General features: G+C 39.9%; 1 protein-coding gene across 4 annotated transcripts in view; it reads right to left on the bottom strand.

The window, feature by feature from the left end:
* The window catches only part of LOC150081741 (ATP-dependent RNA helicase DDX55), a 596,429-nt gene that overhangs the window by 441,566 nt on the left and 127,797 nt on the right, over positions 1–27,066 (bottom strand). For all 4 annotated transcript variants that reach the window (XR_016547250.1, XR_016547251.1, XM_090378843.1 and 1 more), the window contains one exon: positions 6,522–6,615. Coding sequence is in view for 2 of the 4 variants with exons in the window: in XM_090378843.1 (XP_090234969.1) it covers positions 6,522–6,615 (94 nt within the window). In the remaining 2 variants the exon portion in view is untranslated. The remainder of the gene's footprint in view (positions 1–6,521; positions 6,616–27,066) is intronic.

Raw genomic sequence — 27,066 nt, 5'->3', positions numbered from 1 at the left:
TGGCAACTGAAGTTTAACCTTGACAAATGCAAAGTACTGCATATGGGTAGAAGTAAACCCAGAGAAACGTACCAACTGTGTGGTACTACACTAAGGTGGTAGAAAATGAAAAAGACCTGGGAGTAATTGTGCAGTCAGATATGAAGTTTTCTGAGCAATGCAGACAGGCTGCCAGGGCAGGTCATGGGGTTTTGTCAATGATATATAGGAATTTTGCTAGAAGGGAAAAGGAGCTGATTGTTCCTCTGTATAAGGCAATGGTCAGGCCACGCCTTGAGTACTGCGTACAGGTCTGGAGGCCTCATTTTAGGAAGGATGTAGATTTCCTTGAGCGTGTACAGAGAAGGGCAACAAGATTGGTGAGGGAAATGAAGGGATCCTCTTACCAAGAGAGGTTTAAGTTCTGCAAATTGCAGTCGCTAGAGACTAGGCACCTGCGTGATGATCTGATGGAGGTGTATAATGCCTTGAATGGGTTGAGCATGCTGAATTCTGATGGGATCCTTCCACTTGTTCAGATTACAAACCTAAGGGGGCGTAAATTCAAATTAAGAAAAGACAGATGTAGAATAGATGTGTAGAAATTTACCTTTAGCCAGTGGGTGGTTAATTGCTGGAACAAACTTCCATCTGTTGTTGTGGAAATTGATAGGTTAAATAAATTTAAGGAGGAACTGGACAGGCATTTGGAGGGAATGGTGTGTTTTTTTTTTTTTTTTTTGGTTGATGCTGCATAAGCTCATACACTTGCTTTCTTGCATCACATGCCACTACTACTACAATCACCACCCTATTATCATAATAAACAGTTATTAAAGGCTTAGGCATTTTTGAAAATAACGTAAGCTGTTTTGTTAAAATAGAGAAAGGTTTCCGAAAATTCCAGATTTTTCAGCCCAAATGTCCTCATTTTTAAGGTTAGAGAGGTAGCAGCCCTATCTGAAGCACATTCATTGTCATTCTCACTTTCACATTTAGTGTGCAGACAGGTCAAACAAGATTGCTCCTTATTTTTCTGCATACAGTTTCAGCAAATTATTTTTTGCACCTGTTTCTCTTTCATAGTATATAATCAGATTGGTCAGACAAGATTGCCCATTAACAAATCCATGCTGTGACTGCAGTATATCCGTATTCCTGTCTAGATGATCCTGCATTACTTCTTTAACCAGTGAGCTATTACTTTTCCCTGAAAGAGAAGTCAAGCTAATAGAAGAGAAGTCTAATTACATGTCACCCTTTGATCCTCCCTCCCTGAACTGTGGAAACATGTGCACATCTCCAGGCCAAGAGACCCTCCCCTCCTGAATCTAATGATGCTCTAAAATCATGGCTAAGGTTAGAATACCTCTTTTGCTGCCTCCTTTAATATATCCCATCCACTCCACGTGCCTTTTTTGCATTTAGCTTCAACAAGTTCTCCTCATATTTCCTGTCAGTTATCACAAAATCAGTTCCCTGCCATAATTTGACTCACATCTGGCATTCCCATCCCTAAAATTGGTCCTTGAGGTTGTCACAGACATTCTCTCAGATATGCTAGACAAGTTGTACTTGCTACCTGGGAGTCTAAAACACTGATGGAACTGATATTCGGGTGACACTCAAGTCAAGTGGACCCAATTTCGGCAAAGTCTGGACGGTCTGTGACAGCCAAATCCTCTGCATGCACCTTCACGATGCTGGGACTGTTAGTAATCCTGGGTATAACTTCCATGCACAAGTACATGGTGGGGGACCACCCAGGTATGAAACAACGTAAGCAGGGGTCGAGGTGTGGCGCCCACACCACATGGAGGAACGGCGCGCCTCTATGTTAACAGGCAGTACTAGATGGTAGATGACTCTCATCAACCGGTGAAATACCACCACTTTGCTTATTGGAGGCTTGAAGTGGTGGAACCCATGTTTAGTCTCTAGAGCTAAGTTCCGGTCAACCCTTCCCTATCTCTTCCATCATGCAGTATGATTGATGAATTTTGAGGTTATGATGAATGTTGTGGCGAGATCCAATATTCCTTACATTTCGAGGGTACAGCTCTAAAACGGTGTTCGCAGGCCGGCCGCTAGTTAGTACACCGGACCGAACCTATTGGTAACTCTCTAGGAGGCCTCCGGATCAGCTAGTGTATAATCTTGCTACCTCTACTCTGCCAGATAGTGACTGGAGGGAGTCCGAGTAGTGTGTATGCGGGGAGCATTGTCGAGGCCACGTTATGTCAAGGATCTGAGAATATTCTTACCACATGTACGCCATATCCAAAAATTTCATTACTTCATACAGCATGTCCCACCCACTTTTTCTTACTATTGAATACACCATGAATTGTCAAAATAATAGAGCAAGCTTATCTGCGAAAAGATCTAAACCTCCCAAGCACTTCCTAATTCATTTCACAAATATACGTGGTCTCAATTCTAATCTCAACGATGTCCATTTCCACTTGCAGTCTGCCAAACCCCATGTACTTTTTCTGACAGAATCTCAGTTATCGGTTGATTCAACTACTGCTCATCTCAGTTGACCAAATTATTCGCTGTATGATTCCTTTCGCCTCAAAGGTGGTACTTGTGCATATCTCCGTTCTGATATTCCCTGTCAGAGACTTGGCAATTTGGAATCTCCACTCTTTGATCTTCTCTGGCTTAAAATCTCTCTACCTCATTGTGTCAAATTCATCTGTTGTCTCTACCGTTCTCCCAACTCCACTAATCACTTGGAGCTCTTTGACTTCCTCTCTTTGCAACTTCACTTTCTCCAGTCCAAATTTCCTAACAGTGAGGTAATTTTCCTTGGTGATTTTAATGTTCACAACTCCAGCTGGCTTCTGTTTTCTAGTCACACCGACCCAGCAGGTCGAGATGCTGAAACTTTTGCAATTACTAATGACCTAGCACAGATTGTTCATTTACCTATAAGAATACCGGACAATCCTAATCATACAGCCAATACGCTTGATCTTTTTCTCACAAACAACCCTTCTAAGTACACGGTCGAAGTGAGAGGTCCTTTAGGCACTTCAGATCACAACTTGGTCTAAACCTTGGTTTTCAAATAAATGTGCTAAGGCTGTCCAAGAGAAGAATGTTGCATATCGTAATTGGCTTGTTTCTAATTCTTCAGTTTCATTTTCTGCCTACACCAAAGCTCGCAACAATTGTAAAGTAGTTATTAATCAGTCCAAACTAGAGTTTGAACAGGCTAAGAGTAGAAAACTTGCTTCTTGCCCTAATGGTAGCCGAACATTCTGGTCTCTTGCCAAAGCTATTGGCCGCAACTTTTGCCCATCTCTGCTCCCACCTCTGTCCAAACCAGATGGTTCTGTTGTCACTTTAGCCAAGGATAGAGCTGACCTGCTAGCATCCCATTGTTCTTCCAGCTAATGTATTAATGATCTTGGTAAAACACCTCCCACCATTCCCAACACGCTCCATTCAATGCCTACTGTGGTCTTCCGTCAAAAGGATATCAGAAGAATTTTGATGAATCTTGATGCTAAGAAAGCTCCAGGTCCTGATGGTATTTCTCCACTTGTTCTCAAAACCTGTGCTCCTGAACTTACTCCTATTCTTTGCCACCTTTTTTTTTCACTTTCTTATTCCAAAGGTGTTTTTCCTTCTGGGTGGAAATTTGCTCATATTCAGCCAGTTCCTAAAAACGGTGACAAATCCCTCCCATCCAATTATCGTCCCATTGCAATTACTTCTACTCTTTCTAAAGTAATGGAGAAATCAATTAACTGCCAACTCTTAAACTACCTATAAACCTTCCGTCTGATCAACGATCGCCAGTATGGATTCCATCAATGTCGATTCACCCATTTATGGACTAATTCAATGGAAAGGTTCGGTGAAACACAAGTAGTTGCTCTTGACATCTCAAAGGCTTTTGATCGTGTTTGGCATAAAGGTCTTCTAAACAAGCTTCCATCTTATGGTCTGCCAACTGTTTTTAGTACTTGGTTATCCAGTTTTCTCTCTGATCGCTCACTGAGCGTGATGGTAGATGGCTCTCTGTCTTCTAACTTCTCCACTAATGCCGGTGTCCCCCAAGGTTCAGTTCTTTCCCCCCACTCTTTTCCTCTTGTATATTAATGACCTTCTTCCATTGACCGGAAATCTTATCCATAGTTTTGCCGATGATAGCACATTGCATTCCACTTTCCATTGATTTCAACCCTTCTAAACCTCAGTCTTGTCTTATATCTCGCAAAAAGGATTCTTCTGCTCCAATGCTTATCTTTAGTGACACTCCGATTTCTAAGCAAAATGATATATCTCTTTTGGGGATTACCCTGACTTCTAATCTCTCTTGGCACAAGCACATTACAAATATTGCTTCCTCTGCATCTAAAAAACTTTGTTTTCTCTTTCGCTCTCAGCGTTACTTTTCTTCCAAACAGCTGCTCACTCTGTATAAATCGCAAATCCGCCCTGCCATGGAATATTGTTCCCACATCTGGGGTGGTGCCCCCAAAACCTCTCTCAGGCTTCTTGATTCCATTCAGAAGAGAGCAGTTAGGTTAAAATGATTCATTTCTAACAGAGTCTCTCCACTCGCTTTCTCATAGACGTACTGGTTCTGCTGCATGCCTCTTCTACAGATACTTCCACGGGCACTGTTCTTCTGAATTGGCTTCTATAATTCCCGCTCTCTCTTTCAAAACAGTCCGAACACATGCCGCCACCAGCCAACATCCATTTACTGTCCAACTTCAAACCCACAGAACCAACTTTTCATCTTCCTCATTTATTCATTCAACTGCCATTTTCAGGAACAACCTTCCTTCAAACGTTTGTTTGTTTGTTTGTTATTTGGTTTTTAGGAGCATTAGCAACTAAGGCCATATTGCTCTGGGAATATGCGGTGGTCATTCCCTGACCTTTCCGCATCCTCCGTATTTGGTGGTGACGGGCTCGAACCCCGGTCTAATCAAGAAGCGTGTGTTACGCACTGCTGCTCCTTCCCACCTGGCTACGGAGGCGCCTCCTTCATACGTATTTCCTGAAAATTACGATCTACAGAAGTTCAAGTCCAATGTCAACAAATATCTTCATTCGTCTTCTCAACCTCCAACCCATGCATGGTACTAAGTACTATAGGTTCTAATACCTCTCGTGTTTGGGGTTCACATAAAAAAAAAAAAAAAAAAAAAATTACAAAATATGATCCTAAGCAAATATCAACGGTTAATCTAGTGGACCAGCTGAATCAACCCGTTCCGTCTACTGTTTACATAAGTAAAGAAATTTATGCTCTTTGTCTTTGCATTCTTTTGTAGAGATTTCTCATAATCTGCCTTAGCTTGCCTAACTGTGACTTAATTGTAGATTAATTTATATCAACCATAAGTTTCTGTATCACTTGATAATTTATATGCATCTCATGCACTTTTCTTCTCTGCCACATGTCTCCATAGTTCATATGACATCCGTTTAGGTTAAGCCTTGAACAAATTTCTTTGTTGGTATGAAAAGCCTAGTAGCTTCTTTGATTACTTCCTTGATTACTTCCCATTTAGAATTTGCTGTTCGTAACATCGTTAGTTGGTCCCACTGCATACAATATAAAAACTGTCTGAGACCTCTGTAGTCACCTTTATCGAAGCAAAAGCACTTTCCACCGACACTAGTTACATCTTTAAATAAATCCTACATCAATACATCGTGATCACCGCCATGCAGTGGGACTTTTATCTGCAGATTTTTAATGCATGAAGAGTCATTACTGATAATTAGATCAAGACTATTGCTTTCTCTTGTTGCCTCTCTAATATGAGAGGCAACAAGAGAAAGCAATAGTCTTGATCTAATCTTGATCTAACATGCTGGTGTAGACACAATCATCGAATAAACCCAGAAAAGTTTTTCCACTGTACAAGTAACCAACCCACAAGGTCCATTCAACATCCAGGAATTTAAATTCCCCATTATAAGACATTATGTTTTACTGACCCCCCACCCCCCCTCTGTATGTCTATACAGTTGTTCATTACACTCATCACATTTATTAGGCATAAAACACTCTCTTGCCCTCATTTCTGTTATCCAAGTAATTATGTCATGCTTTGGCATGACATAATTACTTGGATAACAGAAATGATAACTTGGATAACTGACTCAATTATATGCTTCTTTTTATCTGTTAAGGCTACTTAGAATAAAAACAATTGCAGGTACATAAAATTTTACCTGCAATTGTTTTTACTGTAAGTAGCCTTAACAGATCCCATGTACTTGCTTATTCCACAAGGTCCCCCAGTCTTAAAATAGCTAACATCTTGCTATCCAGGCTTATGCATGCTTTAATAGAAGCAGTGCAAGATTCACTTTCACCTCTGCCTTCCATTACTGTTAATCTATTAGTCTGTGTAAGCTATACTAATATTAATACGTAAACTACATTTAAATTTTATATAAAAATTAATAAATATCCTATAGGAATATCTACAAGGGTGGGTTTTTTTGTTTTTTTTTATACACACAATCCTAATATATTTCCTTTATATATGTTTAATTACCAAAGTTTTGATGCCAGAAGCAAAATTAAAATTTCTTTTGCATCTTGAAAAAAGATCCACCAACCTGCCTGGAGTTGATACTATAATGTGTCCCCTGTGTAAGCAAATAATAGCAATGAATAAATAATAAATTACACTGTAAAATATTAAAGACTATCTAAATACAGAATATTATATAATAAAATATTATTGTACAATTATAGAGTATAAACAGAAGCACTGTATATTGTTATTTAGAAAATAGCTTCATTCTGTACATAGCAATAAACAAAGGTTTCTTACTTGGTGCATCAAACACATTTTGTGAAGGCACTATGTCAGCTGCCTTGGATGTGGTTACAAAGGAACTGGATGTAAAAAAAATTAATTTAGATATCATATATTTGGATTTCAGGAAAGCTTTTGACACTGTTGCGCATGGAAGACTATTGTACAAATTGGAGCAGAATGGTATTAAGGGTAAGTAGCTACAATGGATAAAAGGATCGTTGAGTGGGAGAAGACAGAAGGTGGTAATCAATGGGCGCTGCTCTTCGTGAACTAATGTTTATTAGTGGAGTCCCACAGGGTTCGGTGTTGGGTCCTCTGTTGTTTTGTATATTTATCAATGATATTGATGAAGGTATATCAGGCTTAGTGTCGAAGTTTGCAGATGATACAAAGGTTGGCAGGGTTGTTAATGACAGTAATGGCAGTGTGCTACTGCAACAGGATCTAGATAATTTGGCCAGATGAGCTAAGAAGTGGCAACTGAAGTTTAACCTTGACAAATGCAAAGTACTGCATATGGGTAGAAGTAACCCCAGAGAAACGTACCAACTGTGTCATACTACACTTAAGGTGGTAGAAAATGAAAAAGACCTGGGAGTAATTGTGCAGTCAGATATGAAGTTTTCTGAGCAATGCAGACAGGCTGCCAGGGCAGGTCATGGAGTTTTGTCAATAATACATAGGAATTTTGCTAGCAGGGAAAAGGAGGTGATTGTCCCTCTGTATAAGGCAATGGTCAGGCCACGCCTTGAGTACTGCATACATGTCTGGAGGCCTCATTTTAGGAAGGATGTAGATTTTCTTGAGCATGTACAGAGAAGGGCAACAAGATAGGTGAGGGGAATGAAGGGATCCTCTTACGAAGAGAGGCTTAAGTTCTGCAAATTGCAGCAGCTGGAGACTAGGCACCTGCGTGGTGATCTAATTGAGGTGTATAAAGCCTTGAATGGATTGAGCATGCTGAATTCTGATGGGATCCTTCCACTTGTTCAGATTACGAACCTAAGGGGGCGTAAATTCAAATTAAGAAAAGACATATGTAGAATAGATGTGTGGAAATTTGCCTTTAGCCAGCAGGTGGCTAATTGCTTGAACAAACTTCCATCTGTCGTTGTGGAAGTTGATAGGTTAAATAAATTTAAGGAGGAACTGGACAGGCATTTGGAGGGAATGGTGTGATTTTTTTTTTTTTTTTGGCTGATGCTGCATAATACTACTACTACTACACACCAAGCGACATGCTTGGTGTGTAGTAGTAGTAATAGTAGTACTACACAAAGGGCATTTCTACAATGGAGTAGTAATTTACTATCTATTTAAAGTATTCTTCTATACAGATCCTCTGAATATGTGTATGTAAGCCCAACGAAGACATGAAAAACACAGCAACAAGATATATATTCACAATATGTAATATGGCACATTAGGTAAAATGAACTCATGTAAGCCTAGGGCAAAAGCTTAAAGCTACAAGAGTGATAAACATTACTGTGTAAGTAGGATATGGACTCATTCTGAATAGCATGAAATTGATGTGTTAAGCAGCAAATCTTGTTTGGCTCACTGCTAAAATTAAATAAAAATTTAATATAAAATTTTATATTAAATTGCTCACTGCTAAAATTAAATAAAAATTAAGATATGTCTTAGCTATAATTAGAAAGAGTGGTTAGCTGTGTCAAAAAGTTCACTGAATGAGTGGCATAGAGTAAAAAAAATGTGGAAGTCCTAAAGTCTCAAAACTTTATTAGACAGGTGGACAGACAACTTTTAAAAATTAAACTGAGTAGTCAAGACCTGCTAATTTAAATTAACAGGCCTCGACTACTCAAGTTCTCTGTCCAACTGAATGAGTAGCAGTGCAAGAAGAGAGAAATGTCACTCTTTTTTGCATGGATTACAAGTAAACATTGTAAGCAAATGTTATCTGAAATTATGGATACTCACTCTCTCTCTCTTCCTCAGGTACACAGAGAGTACAAAAAATTATTGTACAATAACATTGCATAATAAGTTATCTTCAGTTTATAATGAAAAATATAATTTATTACTGAGTATAGGTGACATTCAGCAAATGTCACCTAACAATCCACCATACACAATGCAGCACTGTGGCCACAGCAGCCAATTTTTAACCCAGGGGCTCATATCTGGTGATTGAGATGGGCTTGAGAGAAGGGCAACTAGTGAACAGAACAGAACAAAGGGTTGCTCTTATGAAGAAAGACTTAAGTTTTGCAAATTATAGTGTCTGGCGACTAGGCACCTGCGAGGTGATCTGATTGAGGTGTATAAAGCCTTGAATGGTTTGAGCATGCTCAATGCTGATGGGATTCTTCCTCTTGCTCAGAATAATCACCTGAGAGGGCATAAATTCAAATTGACGAAAGACAGTTGTAGGATAGATGTGCGGAAGTTTGCCTTTAGCCAGCGGGTGGTTGATTGCTGGAACAAACTTCCACCTGTCATTGTAGAAGGTGATAGCTTAAATAGATTCAAGGCAGAACTTGGCAAACATTTGGATCAAGGGGATGGGTGAAATAAGGGGTTTTTTTGGCCTGATGCTATATAAGCTTGCTTTCTTGCATCATGTGCCCATGCTAATGCTAACGAATCATACTAATTTTGATTCCACTATTTTTTTAGGTTGTGCTGCTGTAACAGAAAGAAGGAAGACTTATCAAATTATGGATTTGCTGAAATTGGAGCATCGTTCAGTCATCAAGTTTCTCACAAAATAAAGAAATGGGCCAAAGGCCATTCATGAATTACAATGCACTTTCAGAGTACCAGGTGAAATTCTTGTCAAAATCAAGTGGAGTAGGGAGTCCATGGAAGATGATCCAGGAAGGCCTGTGACAGTGACCACTCTAGAAATGTGCTACACTGTGCTGAATGACAGATGTTTAAAGGTGTCTCAAATCTCTAGGGAATGTGACATATCTGAGGGAGCAGCTATAACCATCCTCCATGAACATTTGGGGATGGCTAAGGACAGTGCAAAGTGGGTCCCCAGATTTCTGATCCCTGTGCAGAAGCAATTCAGAATAGTGTTGTGAGGAGAATTTAGAGCTTTATGGAAAGGATCCTAAAACTTTCATCTCCAGAATCGTTAGGGGTGATGAAACATGGATTCATCACTGGGATCTTGAGACCAAGAAAGAATCAACAAAATGGAAACACAAGGGTTCTCCAGCAGGCAAAAAATTTCGGACACAACCCTCAGCTGGCAAGATTATGTCCACCATTTCTTGGGGTGCTGAGGGAATTTTGTACATTCACTACTTGGAACAGAAGCAGACAGTGAGTAGGAAGTAATATGCATCCCTACTGTACAACCTAACAGATCTCATAAAGGAAAGACACTGTGGAAAACTTTATTGAGGTGTGCTATTTCTTCATGACAATGCAACAGTGCACAAGTAACATGATGTTGCTGCTACTTTGAGAGATTGACTTTACAGAACTTACCCATCCACCTTACAGGCTGGATCTGGCCCCCCAGTGACCATTTCCTGTTTCGACACTTCAAGAAAATCATATGTGGATGTCACTTTGCCAATGATAATGAACTGAAGTCAGTTGTTTCTGCATTCTTTGATGGATGGGACAAAGAATTTTATTTGTCTGATATTTCCTCATTGCCAACAAAATGGAACTAGTGTACTGAAGTTCAGGGGAATTACATTGAAAAATAAAAACATATTTTTGCCACTATGTCATTTCTTCATATATGGGTAAATAATTAATGAATGCCCCTCATATGAAAGCCATATACAGCCTATTAGCAGTAGTTTAACTATGCCCACTTTAATTGTACATGGACATAGACAATTAGAAAATGTGACACTTTCACATTTTGATAAGTCCTAAAAGTTCTAGCAAAGCATATTACTTTATACCATTCTTAATTATTTATAGTTTCACAATAATAAGCAACAGTCCATTCATTATTCATTTATATTTGTTAAATTATGTTACATTGACAATTAAAACTTGACAATGATAAACAGACAGGGTCTATGCAAAGCAGGCATCAAGAGGAAAACTAATCAACAATTTAATTAATATCAGAAGATATTGCCAGAACTGACTGCATTACTCAGAGAATTTCATATCTGACTGCACAATCACTCACAGGCATTTTCCACCAACCTGAGTGTAGAAACACAGGGTTGATAAGTTACTCTGAGATTACTGCAACTCATATGCAGTACCTTGCATTTGTCAATATTAACCTTCAACTGCCATTTCTCAGCCCATTGACCCAATTTTTCTAGATCTCATTGCAGTAGCTCATCCTGATTACTACAACCACCCTGTCACCCTTTGTATAATCTGCAAACTTAGACATTAAGCTTGATATACCTTCATCAATATTATTAACAAATATGAAAAACAATGATCTGCCCAAAATGGAACCATGGGGGTCCTCCACAAATAACATTAGTCCACAAAGAGCAGTGCCCTATTGACAATCACTGCCTTATATAGTAATTGTATTTGCCATATAGTGCAAGGAAGCCACAGATTTTGGCAGCACTGGAAAAAATAAATAAAAACCCAACCAAGCAGATAAGACAACACAAATTATATGCTTCCCTTCTCAGACAGGTAAATATTATCATTAGCTGAGCATATGATGCAATAAAGCAAGCTTATACAGCATCGGCCTAAAAAAAAAAAAAAACAACATTCCTATTTTGCCCATCCAAATTTTATCTAGTTCAGCCTTAAATTTATTTAAGCTATCAACTTCCATAACAACAGATGGAAGTCTGTTCCAGCAATCAACAACCCGCTGGCTAAAGGCAAAGTTCTGCACATCTATTCTACAACTGTCTTTCCTCAATTTCAATAAATCAGATCACCTCAAGTTGCCAAGTCTCCAGGTGCTGCAACTTGCAGAACTTAAGCCTTTCTTCATAAGCATATCCCCTTTGTTTCTCTCACCAGTCGTGTTGCCCTTCTCTGTACTCATTCTAGCAACTCTAAATCCTTTCTAAAATGATTACTCCAGACCTGTACTCAGTATTCAAGGTGTGGCCTGACCATTGCCTTATACAAAGGTATAATCACCTCGTCTCTGCAAGCAAAATTCCTATATATCACTAACAAAACCCCATGGCCAGCTCTATCAGCCCTTCTGCTCTGCTCAGAGAACTTCATATCTGAATGCACAATTAACCCCCAGGTCTTTTTCATTCTCAACCTTTCTGAGTGTAGTACCACACAGTTCGTACGTTTCTCTTCAGTTACTGTGCAGTACTTTGCATTTGTCAAAGTTAAACATCATTTGCCACCTGTCAGCCCATCTGCTCAACTTTTCTAGATGTACTGTCATTAGTGTCATTAACAACCCTGCCAACCTTTTTATCATCTACGAACTTGGACATTAGGCCTGATATACCTTCATCAATATCACTGATAAATACTGAACGCAACAATGGCCCAACACCGAACCGTGGGAGACTCCACTAATAACATTAGTTCACATAGAGCAGGGTCCATTTATGACCATTCTCTGCCATCTCCCACTCAACCATCCCTTTATCCATTGCAGCAACTTGCCCTTAATGCCATACTGCTCCAATTTGTACAGCAAGCTTCCATGTGCAACAGTATCAAAAGCTTTACTGAAATCAAAGTATATGATATCAAAATTATTTTTTCCATCCAGTTCCTTTGTGACGACACCGTAGTATCCAATAAAATTGGTCAGACAAGACTTCCCCTTAACAAACCCATGCTGTGTCGGAACTATTACTGAAGTCTTGTCTAGGCGAACCTGTATCACCTCTTTAACCAGTGACTCCATTATTTACCCCTGGAACAGAAGTTAAACTAACAGGTCTATAATTATGTGTGTCACCCTTTGAACCCCCTTTGTGAATTGGGATCCAGTCCATGGGGACCCCCTGAATCTAAGGATGCTCTCATAATTATGGCTAAAGGCTTGCTAACTTCCCTCGCTGCTTCCTTCAATATAATTTGATGGATTCCATCCGCCCCAGATACCTTTTTTTCTGTTAAAATTCAACAATTTCTTCTCCACTTTGCTCTCAGTTATTTCAAAATCACTTATCTCCCTGTTACAGTTTGATGAACTTCTGGCATTCTCTCCTCATGTGTGAATGTTGATGCAAAATACTCATTCAGTTTACCAGCTTCTTAAGCAGGATCATCAACAGTCTAACCATCTATGTTAAGTGGACAAATCTGATTCATCCCCTTCCTTCTAGAGTTTAAATAAGTAAACAACTCTTTTCTGTTTTTTCTTTGCCTCTTTTGTCAAAGATTTCTTGTAATCTGATTTTTTCTACCTAACCTTCTTTGTGACTTGATTACAGACTAACGTATATCTGCCACAGGTAGATATACGCTAGTCCCCTGATAATTTATATGCATCCCATGCATTTTTCTTCTCTGCCACGAGCCTCATTAATTCATCTGACATTCATTTAGGCCTGAACTTTGAGGAATATTTCTTAGTTGGTATGAAAATTAAGTCCCTGAAGGCATCCTTTTTAGAATTCACCGTAGATAACATCATCAGTTAATCCCACTGTATAGAATTTAAAAACTATCTATTTGCTTTCGTAATGGTGACCACTACTGTAGTCACCATTACGAAAGCAAAAACACTTCCCTGCACTCTTGATGGTATTTACATCTTCAAGTAAATCCCACATCAATAAACTGTGATCACTGTCACCTAGTGGTTCCTTTATCTGCAAAATCTTAATGCATGAATAATCACTGCTGATAATCAGATCAATAGTATTACTCCCTCTGGTTGACCGTAGAATATGTTGCTGTAGAAAACAATCATCCAATAAATCCACAAAAGTCTTGCTAGTGTGTGATAGACCAATCCACAAGTTCCAGTTAATATCTAGATAGTTAAAATCCCCCATTACAAGACATTCTGATTTACTGGACCACTATTTCTCTGCATAACTGTTCAGTGTACTCATCAGTGTCATTAGGCTTAAAACAAACTCCTATTCTCATTTTCCCTTTAACAGTGTTTACGTCACACCAAACAGACTCAACATTTACTATCCACCTATGTCAACTGGATGCACTTGCTTAGATTTTAAATGTTTCTTAACTAACAGCATAACCTCTCCTCCCTTCCTACTCTGTCTATCCTTTCTGTACACATTGTACTCCCTAAATTCCAATTATACACTGCTTATATCTGTGTAACACCATGTCTCTGATATCCCAACAGTATTTTTTTACCTTTGATGCCTTGATCAGCACTTCAAATTCATTTACTATACTTCTAGCATTGGTGTACATGTAAGTATATATGCACCTGTTCTTACTCTTATTTATCCTAACACAGCCCATGTATTTACTTGTTCCATGATGACTCCCAGAGCTCTTGAAATCCCTAGCAACTTGCTCTCTAGGTTGCTGCTCACTACAATAGAAGCAGTGCAAGAATCACTTTTGCCTCTGCCTGCAGTTATTGTTAATCTTTTAGTCTGTGAATCTCGATAAGCTAGCAGTTTTCCGACAACCTAACACTGTATAGATAGCATCAGCAAATATGCTTGCACCCTTTCTATTTAAGTGTATCCCATCCCTGAAGAAGCAGTCTCTCCTGTTAGCAAGCATAGACCATGCTGAAAAATATTCTAAACCGTGAGCCTTGCACAATTTGTCCAGGGCAGAACTTATTAACAAAGCTCTCATCATATACTCCCTCCAATTGTGTCTGAGAAAAATTGCAGACACTTTCAAATTTAATCCAAACTCAACTTTTTTTCAACATTGAATTGTACTTGTTAAGTAATTCTGCAGATTTAGCATTAGTAGAGGCATATGATGCAAGAAAACAAGTTTATGCAGCCTCAGCCAAAAAAAAAAAAAAAAAAAAAAAAACTTCCACTTCACCCCTCTCTGTTCGTTCGAAATACCTGTCCAGCTGCGCCTTAAGTTTATTTAGGCTATCAACTTCCACAACAAGGGATGGAAGTCTGTTCCACGAACCTTTCTTATCCTTAAGGTCATTAGTGCCAATGTGTACAACAATATCACCTTTTGTGCCCTTAAAAGACATCATCATCATCATCATCAGATTTGAAGCAGAAGGGGAATGTGTTACCTCTCCGTCTGTGTTGGCTCAAATGTCATGAGAGGATAAGTGATGAAATGTCATAAGTTTTCTAGTCCGAGAAGTCTAAGTCAGTATCAGTGTCCAAGATAATTGTCCAATTTGGTGGTAGTGTCCAGGAAAGTCATTAGGTCTGAAGAAGTGAGTGAGTGTTGGTATGTGGGACACTCAGTTTGTGGGCAAGTGGTCCAGTTACAGATGTGCATGGTTGATTGGGATTTATTGTCAGGGTCCCTTTCACTGGGAGGGGGGGAAAACTCTTTACAAATAATCATGCTGGAATTCAATGTTTTACATTGTTTGCAGTTGTTGGATGATGCCTACTACAGTTCCAGGAAGGTTCTACACTGCTGAAATAGTCTTGGGCATAGGAGGTAAAAGCCTTGCAGTGATCTTTATGGTCCATGATATGGTTCTCCTGATTTTTGGGTATTATTCTTATGATGAGGTTGCAATGCAGGTTATCATATAGTGGGCAATCGTACATCAAATGTTACCAATTCTCTGTTTCCTCACAGTGGCAGAGTGGGGTCTGTCCAATTCTAAAGCTGGTTAATTTCTCTCTGAACGTGCCATGTCCTGTTAAGAGGTATGTCATGTAAAGGCCAGGGAACAGCCAGCTAAGTGGTTTGGGGTAAGTCTTGCTGATATGTTGGAAGAATATTCTTGTTATCTGCCCTTTGGTGGAGGTGGACCATCTTGTTTGCAAAGCTTGCTGCAGGTAAGTTGACAGGCGTGGTAGTGTAGGTTGTGTTGTTCATCTGGCCTCAGTCTAGGGGGCCTATGTTTTCATACAAAAACCTCTAATTTACCGTTCAACACTAAGAGGAGGCGGGCCAGGCAGTAGAGAGTATAAGCGCTGGCGGGGCAAACCCTGTGGTAGCCAAGGCTACAGACAGTGAGAGCCCAGTCAAAAAAGTGAAATTTAGAAATGGCATAGGGATAGATAGGAAGTGGGAGGAGGTTAAAGTGATAGAGAGAAATGGGGGGCAGTAGTGACAGTGCCCGGCTGGTTGAAATGGGGGGGGGGGGGACAGAGTAGGGACCCCCAGGTCAGGATGCCAATCCTGCTGATAGCTGGCAGTTGAATGACCCACCAAGTAAAGGGATGGAGAGAGAGAAAACAACCACACCAGGTGGTAGGATCATAGATTAAGGGACCCTTTGTTCGAGTTCCTACTTAGACAGTACCCCACACTGGCCAGGGGTCAACTGGCCAGTGTGTGCATCCCACACCACCATGGCTAAGTAGCCATGGCATGGTGTATGCTTGGATGGGCACAGGGCCATAAATGGTCCACTTGCCCACCAGTCAATCTGGGGGGGGAGAGTGAATTTATTAAACTCATATTCTCATTCATTCTGATTTGATGCTTTTTATCTTACATTTTAGATATACATTCTGTTTTATATGGGGGTTCCCCACCACACACATTTATCCTCTTTCTCACACTGGGGTGGGGGGATATGCAATGGTGTGTAGTGTAATTTAAAATAAAATACTTACTTTAAGATTAACTTAAATAATTAATTTAGATTTAAGGACAACTAAAATTACGGGTTAATATTTATAACTTACTAAGAATTAGACTGTTCTTTCTCACTCACACCCATACTTTCATTCATTCTTTCAAACTTACGTATCACTTATTCAATTCCATTCTCTCTGCACTGCATCCCCAGGCTCCTCAACTTACTTTTATTATTCAGCTGAGGTGCAGTCCAGGCTACATATCTTGCCTGCTGGGGCATTATGCAGTGGGTATACTGATGTTGTTAGTAGCTAAGTTAATTTGTGTTAGTGTCTATATTCTAAAACTACATTTAACAATGTGTTTTCAAACTCTCAATTACATTCATACCTTCATTCACTCCCTTTTACCAAAATATTCTTTCACTCTCTTTTAGCATTAGCATTAGTAGAAGCATTTGATGCAAGAAAGCAAGCTTATGCAGCATCAGCCAAAAAAAAAAAAAAAAACCACTTCCACTTCACCCCTCTGTTCGTTCGAAATACCTGTCCAGCTGAGCCTTAAACTTATTTAGGCTATCAACTTCCACAACAAGGGATGGAAGTCTGTTCCACCAACCAACCACCCGCTGCCTAAAGGCAAATTTCAGCACGTCTATCCTACATCTGTCTTTCCTCAATTTGAATTTATGCCCTCTCAGGTGATTATTCTGAGCATGAGGAAGAATCCCATCAGCATTGAGCATACTCAAACCATTCAAGGCTTTATACACCTCTATCAGATCACTTCGCTGGTGCCTAGTCTCCAGACACTGTAATTTGCAAAACTTAAGCCTTTCTTCGTAAGAGCACCTCTTTGTTCCATTCACTAATCTTGTTGCCCTTCTCTGTACTCGTTCCAGCAGCTCTACATCCTTCTTGAAATGAGGCCTCCAGATCTGTATACAGTACTCTAGGTGTGGCCTGACCATTGCCTTATATACACCATGAGCTACTCTTGCAGCCCGTCTGCACTGCTCAGAGAACTTCATATCTGCCTGCACAACCACCCCGAGGTCCCTTTCATTCTCTACCACTGTCAGTGTAGTGGCACAGAGTTGATACGTTGCTCTGGGGTTGCTGTTTCCCATGTGTAGTACTTTACATTTGTCAATGTTAAACTTCATTTGCCACCTCTCAGCCCATCTGCTCAACCTTTCCAGATCCTGTTGCAGCAGCATAGTGTCAGTAGTGTCCTTGACAACCCTGCCTACCTTTGTATCGTCTGCAAACTTCGAATCTGCAAATTTTTACTTCTTACTGGGTCACTCTCTTTATCTTTCACCACAGTTTCAATTTCAACCAATCCAGGAGAGTTTCTAGGGAATAATGGTGCCGGGTGGCAATCGCAATTTGATGCCCTCTTCAAAATTTTCTTCATATGTGTATATAAGTTTCAGGTTTTCAGGTGCCCCTTGAATGTTGGCGTCCGGGAGCAGTGCACCCCTTGCACCCTCGGGACAGCCCACCTCTGACTATCACATTCATTCAGTGCCCAGCACATTCACTCAATTCTTTCGCACTGACTCATTCATCATTCTGCATTTCATATTAGTAAGCAACAAGCTTACTAATATTATTCTGCTGGATTGCTTCCCTGGCTGCCTGTTCATCTCCCTCCTCTTATAATTACATAGTGAGTGTGGTGACCCTGGGGGGAGGCCCAGCCATCAATCCAGTTATGTCTAATTCATGTATCTTTCAGGGTGCTGTTTACAGCTACCCTGTCAGATTGAAATGTCATCATCTGGGCATGGTGAGAGACATGGGCACTTTGGCTGTGGATTAATGCTTGGTTTTGGGGGAGGCTTTCAACCTGTCTCTGCATGCTTCATCCAATTTCAAATACTTGTTGAGTAAAGTTTGTAAATGCTTTATATATATTTTTATCTATAATAAATTGATGTTCCTGTCCTCGTGGAAGGGTGCCAATTTCAGCTATTAACTGTGTTCTTTGGATATTGCAGATTGTACATCCATAAAGAATGTGTGTCCAGTATCAATTTGGGTCATCAGTCAGCCCTAAGAAAGTTAGTTTTGCCTTTAGGGAGCAGTGACCTGTCAATATGAAGGTTGTAAAAAGTCCAGAAATGTACCACATTTGTGCTTCAGGCTAACCATTGCTACCTGTGGCAAAAATCTTTTGATAACAGCACTTCTGGTTGCCTGCTCCCAATTTGATTGCCATTGCTCATGGAGCTTTGTGGCTATTCTTTTAATCTCAGCCTTGGTGTTATTGGCAATGTCAAGGGCTATTCCTAGAAATTCTGTGGGTATGCCCTTCCTGAGTCTATAACATAAGCCTCTTTGGGCTATTTCCAAATAAAGTGGGAGAGCACCAACCAGCAACTGCAGTGTCAGTGTGCTCACAGTGCAACATGGTCTGTTGATAGTGAGAAGCATTATTCTCTGAATTGTCTTTAATTTGTTCCTGTTTCTGACTATGGCCATGCAGCTAAACCACACACTGGCTCCATAGGTGATGACAGGCAAGAACACTGCACAATACACAATTGCTAGTGACCTTCTTTTGAGACTCAGGTCAGCCCGACTGATTCTGGCAATCATGCCTGCATAATTTCTCACTTTTTTTTTTTTTTGTCAAGTAAGCCAAATGGTGATAAAAAGTTAGAACAGTGAGAATTCTGCCTTCATTCATTTTACTAATCCCTCTCACAGAGCTTTATAAACCTCAATCGGATCATCTATAAGCAGTGGCATAATTAGAAAAAGTGGGGCCCCGCTGAAAATATTTGTTTTGGTTAAACTGACCAGAATCTTAGTATTCCAGCATAGGACATCGATTTTACAACCCCCCCCCCCTAAAAACAATATACAGATATATCTTTTAAAAATTTTTATGCGCCTCCGTAGCCAGGTGGGAACTGAGCAGCAGTGCGTAGGATTAGACCGGGGTTCGAGCCCGTCACCACCAAATAAGGAGGATGTGGAAAGGTCAGGGAATGACCACCGCATATTCCCGGAGCAATATGGCCTTAGTTGCTAATGCTCCTAAAAACCAAATAACAACAACAACAAAATTTTTTATAAATAAAAAATTTTCACATACAAAATATAAATTAAATACATATACTTCTTTGAACTAAACTTATAAAATAAAATATCACACTTATTAGAAATAAAACAAAATATTTGTTTTATTTCTCAGAAATACCTATATTATATAGATAATTCTGTGAAATAATAATAATAATAATACATACTTCTTTTAACAATAAAAACAATAGAAATTAAATATATTTTCCACGGAGAGAATTTTTCATTATTTCATTATTTGAATTTGCATTATGTTTGCCCATTAACTATGCAGGCTATATGTCCAATCTGGAACATTTACCGGAACAGTTTGCAATGCGGGAAAAACAAATTAAATCTGGAACTGTCACGCATAATCCAGGACGATGGGGACAAGGGATGTTAGCAAACCCTTAGGCATAATTATGAGAAAATCCTTAGATTCAGGGGAGGTCCCCATGGACTGGAGATGTGCAACTGTATTTCCAATTCACAAAGGAGGTTCATCAAAGGGTGACACAAATAATTATAGACCTGTTAGTTTAACTTCTGTTCCAGGGGAAAATAATGGAGTCACTGGTTAAAGAGGTGATACAGGATCACCTAGACAAGACTGCAGTAATAGTTCAGACACACCATGGGTTTATTAAGGGGAAGTCTTGTCTGTCCAATTTGATTGGATACTACATTGTGGTCACAAAGGAACTGGATGCAAAAAATAATTTTGATATCACATACCTTGGATTTCAGGAAAGCTTTTGATATTGTTGCACATCGAAGACTGTTGTACATATTGGAGCAGTGCAGCCGAATAGTCAGGAGCAGGAGTGCAGTAGCACACGCTCTTCGAGTAGACCGGGGTTCAAGCCCCCTGACTGCTAAATACAGTCAATCTGCCAACCCGCACTGGACCAGCGTGGCAGATTATGGTCCATTTCCCTTAGCATGAATTGTTGAGGAGGCTTCTATCCTGCAGTGGGTTGATTGTGGCCACAGTTTTATAGCATTAAGGGAAAGTTGCTGCAATAGATAAAGGGATGGTTGAGTGAGAGACAGCAGAGAATGTTAATAAATGGACTGCTCTACTTGGACTAATATTATTAGTGGAGTCCCCCAGGATTCGGTGCTGGGCTCATTGTTCTGTGTATTTCTCAATGATATTGATGATGTTCTGTGTATTTCTCAATGATATCGAAACTTCGACATCAGGCTTAATGTCAAAGTTTGCAGATGATACAAAGATTGGCAGGGTTGTTAATGGCACTAAAGACAGTATGCGACTGCAACAGGATCTAGAAAAGTTAAGCAGATGAGCTGAGAAGTGCCAAATGAAGTTTAACATTGACAAATGCAAAGTACTGTATAACTGCATATGGGTAGAAGCATCCAAGAGAATTGTACCAACTGTGTGGTACTACACTCAGGAAGGTGGAGAATGAAAAAGACCTGGGGGTAATTGTGCAGTCAGATATGAAGTTCTCTGAATAGTGCAGACAGGCTGCCAGAGCAGGTCATGGAGTTTTGTAAATAATATATAGGAATTTTGCTAGCAGAGACAAAGTAGTGATTATCACTTTCTATAAGGCAATCGTCAGACCACACTTTGAGTACTGCCTACAGGTCTGGAGGCCTCGTTTTAGGAAGGATGCAGAATTGCTACAACGAGTACAGAGAAGGGCAACAAGATTGGTGAGAGGAACAAAGGGGTATGCTTATGAAGAAATGCTTAAATTCTGCAAATTTCAGCAAGTGGAGACTAGGCACCTGCGAGGTGATCTGATTGAAGTGTATAAGGCATTGAACAGGTTGAGCACGCTGAGTCCTGATGGGATTCTTCTGCTTGCTCAGATTACAAACCTGAGGGGATATAAATTTAAATTGAGGAAAGACAGTTATAGAATAGATGTGCAGAGGTTTGCCATTAGTCAGCGGGTAGTTGATTGCTGAAACAGACTTCCATCTGTTGTTGTGGAAGTTGATAGATTAAATAAATTTAAGGTTGAATTAGACAAACATTTGTAGTGACCAGATGGGCAAAATGGGAAGAGGTTTTTTTTTGGCTGATGCTGTATAAGCTTGCTTTCTTGCATCATATGCTTCAACTAATGCTAAAGTACAACAGTATGGATATCAAAATTATTTTTGCAACCAGTTCCGTGGTCACTACATCATAGTAACATATCAGATTGATTAAACAAGCCCTCCCCACCTCCTTAAATCCATGCTGTGACTGCAGTACAATTGTACTCCTGTCCAGATAGTCCTGCATTATTTAAAATCTATTCCAAGAAAAATAGAGTCACCCCCGTTATTTTTCCTGGAATATAACAAACCTGTTAGCTTAACAGATGTTAAGGCACCTCCGTAGCCAGGTGGGCAGGAGCAACAGTGCGTAGCACACACTTCTTGATTAGACTGGGGTTCAACCCATGACTACCAAATACGGAGGATGCGGAAAGGTCAAGGAATGACCACTGCATATCCCTGGAGAAATATGGCCTTAGTTGCTAATGCTCCTAAAAATCAAATAACAACAACAGATGTTAAGCTAACATCTGTTTTTGGTTGTAGCACCTTTTGATCCTGATTTATGAATTGGGGATAGATTCGCACATCAGATCTTTAGAGACTTCCCCCTGAATCCAAGGATGCCCTCATAATTATGGCTAAGGTTTTGCTTACCTTCTTTGATGCCTACCTTAATATGATTCAATTGATTCCATCCACCTCACGTGACTTTTTTATGTTCAGCTTTAACAATTTCTCTTCCACTCTCCTTTCAGTTATTGTAGTCATTGCTCTCCCAGTTAGATTTTGATAAGCTTCTGGCATCTCCTAATCTAAAGAATTTCTCGTGTTAATGTAGATGCAAAATACCTAGTCTATTTGTCAGCATCGTAAGGAGGGTCTTCAACAGTAAACCCACTGACAAGTGGCCCAATATGATTCAACCCCTTCTTTCTTTGCAAAAGACTTTGATCTATAAGTAAAAATGCAAAGAAACTTTGCATTTTTACTTAAATTTCTTTGCATTCTTTGATAATTTATATACATCACACGTGTCAGTGGTTCATCAAGCATCCATTTAGGGCTAAACATTGAAAAGTATTTCTTTGTTGGTATGAAAGGAAGGGCAGTTTTTTGATTGCTTCCTTGAATGCTTCCATTTAGAATTTGCATACTAGCATAATCAGTTGGTCCCACTGCATCAGTGGCAACTTTTGCACCTGAGGTGGATCCTTTTGGTGCCACCCAATAAATAATGTTATGAACTTGAGAAAGGCTTAAAATTTAGATTAAGAATTCACACTAAACTAAGGAACATTTTGCAAGGAACGCTAAAAATTCAGTGAATAAAGTATAGTGTATCTACATAGTATTTAATATAATTAATATAATATAATAACAAGCATTCTGTGTGTTCTCAGACTGTCTAAAACACTGATATATCCAAATCTTTGTATTTTAGAAGATTTAGGAGAAGCCTAGTTTTCCTGCCTCCCTAAAATCCACTCATGCACACTTTTTGATGGTAAGCCCTGTTATGTCACTTTGATGGCAACAAACATGGAGTGGTTCGCTTAAAGGTGCTTGGTCGGCATGAAGAGTAAAAGACCAAACCCCCAGTGGCTTTTACACTCCCTCTTATCATAGCGAGGGGATAAGAGTGGAAGCAGACAGTGCTAAGAATCTCTGGGTCATGCAGAATGCCATGCACAGAAACTGAACTTGGCCTGTTACAACATAAGATCCCTCATCGGTGAAGATAAGATATTTGACCTGGAAATGAAATTAGAAAAACATGAATTGGAATGTCATTGGTTTGGCTGAAACAAGAAGAAGAAATTAATCATTGATAAGTTTATCAAGTGGAAAGCTGATGTACACAATGGAAACAGTGAAAACAGTGAAGGTGGAGTTGGATTTCAGGTCCATAAAGATATAAAAAAAACAACATTTTGGAATTCAAAAGTACATCAGCAAGGGTGTCGAGAATACTTCTTAGGATTTTTAAGAGGTACAATTTAAAGGTTATAATGAACGATGCACTACTATCGAGCCAGGATGAAGAGGCTGAATGTACACTGAAACTGAGAGACTTATAGATGAACAGAAAACTCACTACACCATTATTATGGGGGACTTTAATGCTAAGGTTGAAAAGAGACAAAACAGCGTAGAAAGGGAAACTATAAGAGGAGAACGTTGTGCAGTAACACAAACAACAACAACAGGAGAAAAAAGCAGTATGTAGTAGTAGTGGCATGTGATGCAAGAAAGCAAGTGTATGAGCTTATGCAGCATCATTCAAAAAAAAAAAAAAAAAACACACTATTCCCTCCAAATGCCTGTCCAGTTCCTCCTTAAATTTATTCAACCTATCAACTTCCACAACGACAGATGGAAGTTTGTACCAGCAATTAACCACCCACTGGCTAAAGGCAAATTTCCGCACATCTATTCTACATCTGTCTTTTCTTAATTTCAATTTATGCCCCCTTAGGTAGGTAATCTGAACAAGTGAAGGATCCCATCAGAATTCAGTGTGCTCAACCCAATCAAGGCCTTACACCTCAATCAGATCACTGCACAGGTGCCTGCCTGCGGCCACTGCAATTTGCAGAACTTAAGCCTCTCTTCGTAAGAGGATCCCTTCATTCCCCTCACCAATCTTGTTGCCCTTCTCTGCACACACTCAAGCAAATCTACATCCTTCCTAAAATGAAGCCTCGAGACCTGTATGCAGTACTCAAGGCGTGGCCTGACCATTGCCTTATACAGAGGGACAATCACCTCCTTTTCCTTGCTAGCAAAATTCCTATATATCATTGACAAAACCCCATGACCTGCCCTGGCAGCCTGTCTGCATTGCTCAGAAACCTTCATATCTGACTGCACAATTACTCCCAGGTCTCTTTCATTTTCTACCACCTTAAGTGTAGTACGACACAGTTGGTATGTTTCTCGTAGTACCCACAGTTTACGTTTCATGGGTTACTTCTACCCATATGTACTTTGCATTTGTCAAGGTTAAACTTCAATTGCCACTTCTTAGCCAATCTGCCCAAATTATCTAGATCCTGTTGCAGTAGCACACTGCCATTCATTACTGTCATTAACAACCCTGCCAACCTTTGTATCATCTGCAAACTTCGACACTAAGCATGATATACCTTCATCAACATCATTGATAAATATACAAAACAACAGTGGACCTAACACTGAACCCTGTGGGACTCCACTAAAAACAGTCCACGAAGAGCAGCACCCATTGATTACCACCCTCTGTCTTCTCCCACAACCATCCTTTTATCCATTGTAGCAACTTACCCTTAATACCATTCTGCTCCAATTTGTACAATAGTCTTCCATGCGCTACAGTGTCAAAAGCTTTCCTGAAATCCAAATATATGATATCAAAATTACTTTTTTGCATCCAGTTCCTTTGTAACCACATCATAATAACCAATCAGATTTGTCAGACAAGACTTTCACTTAACAAACCCATGCTGTGTCTGAATTACTGCTGTAGTCTTGTCTAGATTATCCTGCAATGCATCTTTAACCAGTGACTCCATTATTTTACCCGGAACAGAAGTTAAACTGGTCTGTAATTACTTGTGTCACCCTTCGATCCCCCTTTGTGAATTGGGGATACATTTGCACATCTGCAGTCTGTGGGAACCTCCCCTGAGTCCAAGGATGCTCTCATAATTATGGCTAAGGGTTTGCTTAGTTCCTTTGCCGCCTCCTTAATAACATAACTGGATAGATCCCATCCACGCCAGGTGCTTTTCTTATGTAGTAGTAGTAGTAGTGGCACATGATGCAAGAAAGCAAGTATAGGAGCTTATGCAGCATCAGCCAAAAAAAAAAAAAAAGTCACACCATTCCCTCCAAATGCCTGTCCAGTTCCTCCTTAAATTTATTTAACCTATCAACTTCTACAACGACAGATGGAAGTTTGTTCCAGCAATTAACCACCCGCTGGCTAAAGGCAAATTTCCGCACATCTATTCTACATCTGTCCTTTCTTAATTTGAACTTATGTCCCCGTAGGTTGGTAATCTGAACAAGTGGAAGGATCCCATCAGAATTCAGCGTGCTCAACCCATTCAAGGCCTTATAGACCTCAATCAGATCACCGCACAGGTGCCTAGTCTCCAGCCACTGCAATTTGCAGAACTTAAGCCTCTCTTGGTAAGAGAATCCCTTCATTCCCCTCACCAATCGTGTTGCTCTTCTCTGTACACGCTCAAGCAAATCTACATCCTTCCTAAAATGAGGCCTCCAGACCTGTACGCAGTACTCAAGGCGTGGCCTGACCATTGCCTTATACAGAGGGACAATCACCTCCTTTTCCCTGCTAGCAAAATTCCTATATATCATTGACAAAACCCCATGACCCGCCCTAGCAGCCTGTCTGCACTGCTCAGAAAACTTCATATCTGACTGCACAATTACTCCCAGGTCTTTTTCATTTTCTACCACCTTAAGTGTAGTACCACACAGTTGGTACGTTTCTCTGGGGTTACTTCTACCCATATGCAGTACTTTGCATTTGTAAAGGTTGAACTTCAGTTGGCACTTCTTAGCCCATCTGCCCAATTTATCTAGATCCTGTTGCAGTAGCACACTGCCATTACTGTCATTAACAACCCTGCCAACCTTTGTGTCATCTGCAAACTTCGACATTAAGCCTGATATACCTTCATCAATATCATTGATAAATACACAAAACAACAGTGGACCCAACACCGAACCCTGTGGGACTCCACTAATAACATTAGTCCACGAAGAGCAGCACCCATTGATTACCACCCTCTGTCTTCTCCCACTTAACCATCCTTTTATCCATTGTAGCAACTTACCCTTAATACCATTCTGCTCCAATTTGTACAGTAGTCTTCCATGCGCAACAGTGTCAAAAGCTTTCCTGAAATCCAAGTATATGATATCAAAATTATTTTTTGCATCCAGTTCCTTTGTGACCACATCATAATAACCAATCAAATTTGTCAGACAAGACTTTCCCTTAACAAACCCATGCTGTGTTTGAATTATTGCTGCAGTCTTGTCTAGATGATCCTGCAATGCATCTTTAACCAGCGACTCCATTATTTTACCCGGAACAGAAGTTAAACTAACTGGTCTGTAATTACTTGTGTCACCCTTCGATCCACCTTTGTGAATTGGGGACACATTTGCACATCTCCAGTCCGTGGGAACCTCCCCTGAGTCCAAGGATGCTCTCATAATTATGGCTAAGGGTTTGCTTAGTTGCTTTGCCGCCTCCTTTAAAATAACTGGATAGATCCCATCCACCCCTGGTGCCTTTTTTATGTTTAACTTCAACAATTTCTCCTCCACTTTGCTCTCAGTTATTACAAAATCATTAAGCACACTGCTACAATTTGATAACCTTCTTCCATTTCCAAATTGTAATAATTCCTCACGTGTGAATGTAGATGCAAAATACTCATTCAGTTTGTTTGCTATCTGAGCAGGATCATCAACAGTCGAACCATCGATGTCAAGTGGACCAATCATATTCATCCCCTTCCTTTTAGAGTTTATATAAGTAAATAAATCCTTGCTGT

Source organism: Mastigoproctus giganteus, chromosome 8, assembly GCF_048544385.1.
Source record: "Mastigoproctus giganteus isolate SK-2022 chromosome 8, ASM4854438v1, whole genome shotgun sequence".
NCBI lineage: Eukaryota > Metazoa > Arthropoda > Arachnida > Uropygi > Thelyphonidae > Mastigoproctus > Mastigoproctus giganteus.
Note: the sequence above shows the minus strand (reverse complement) of the source record. Positions and strands in the feature narration are given on the sequence as shown.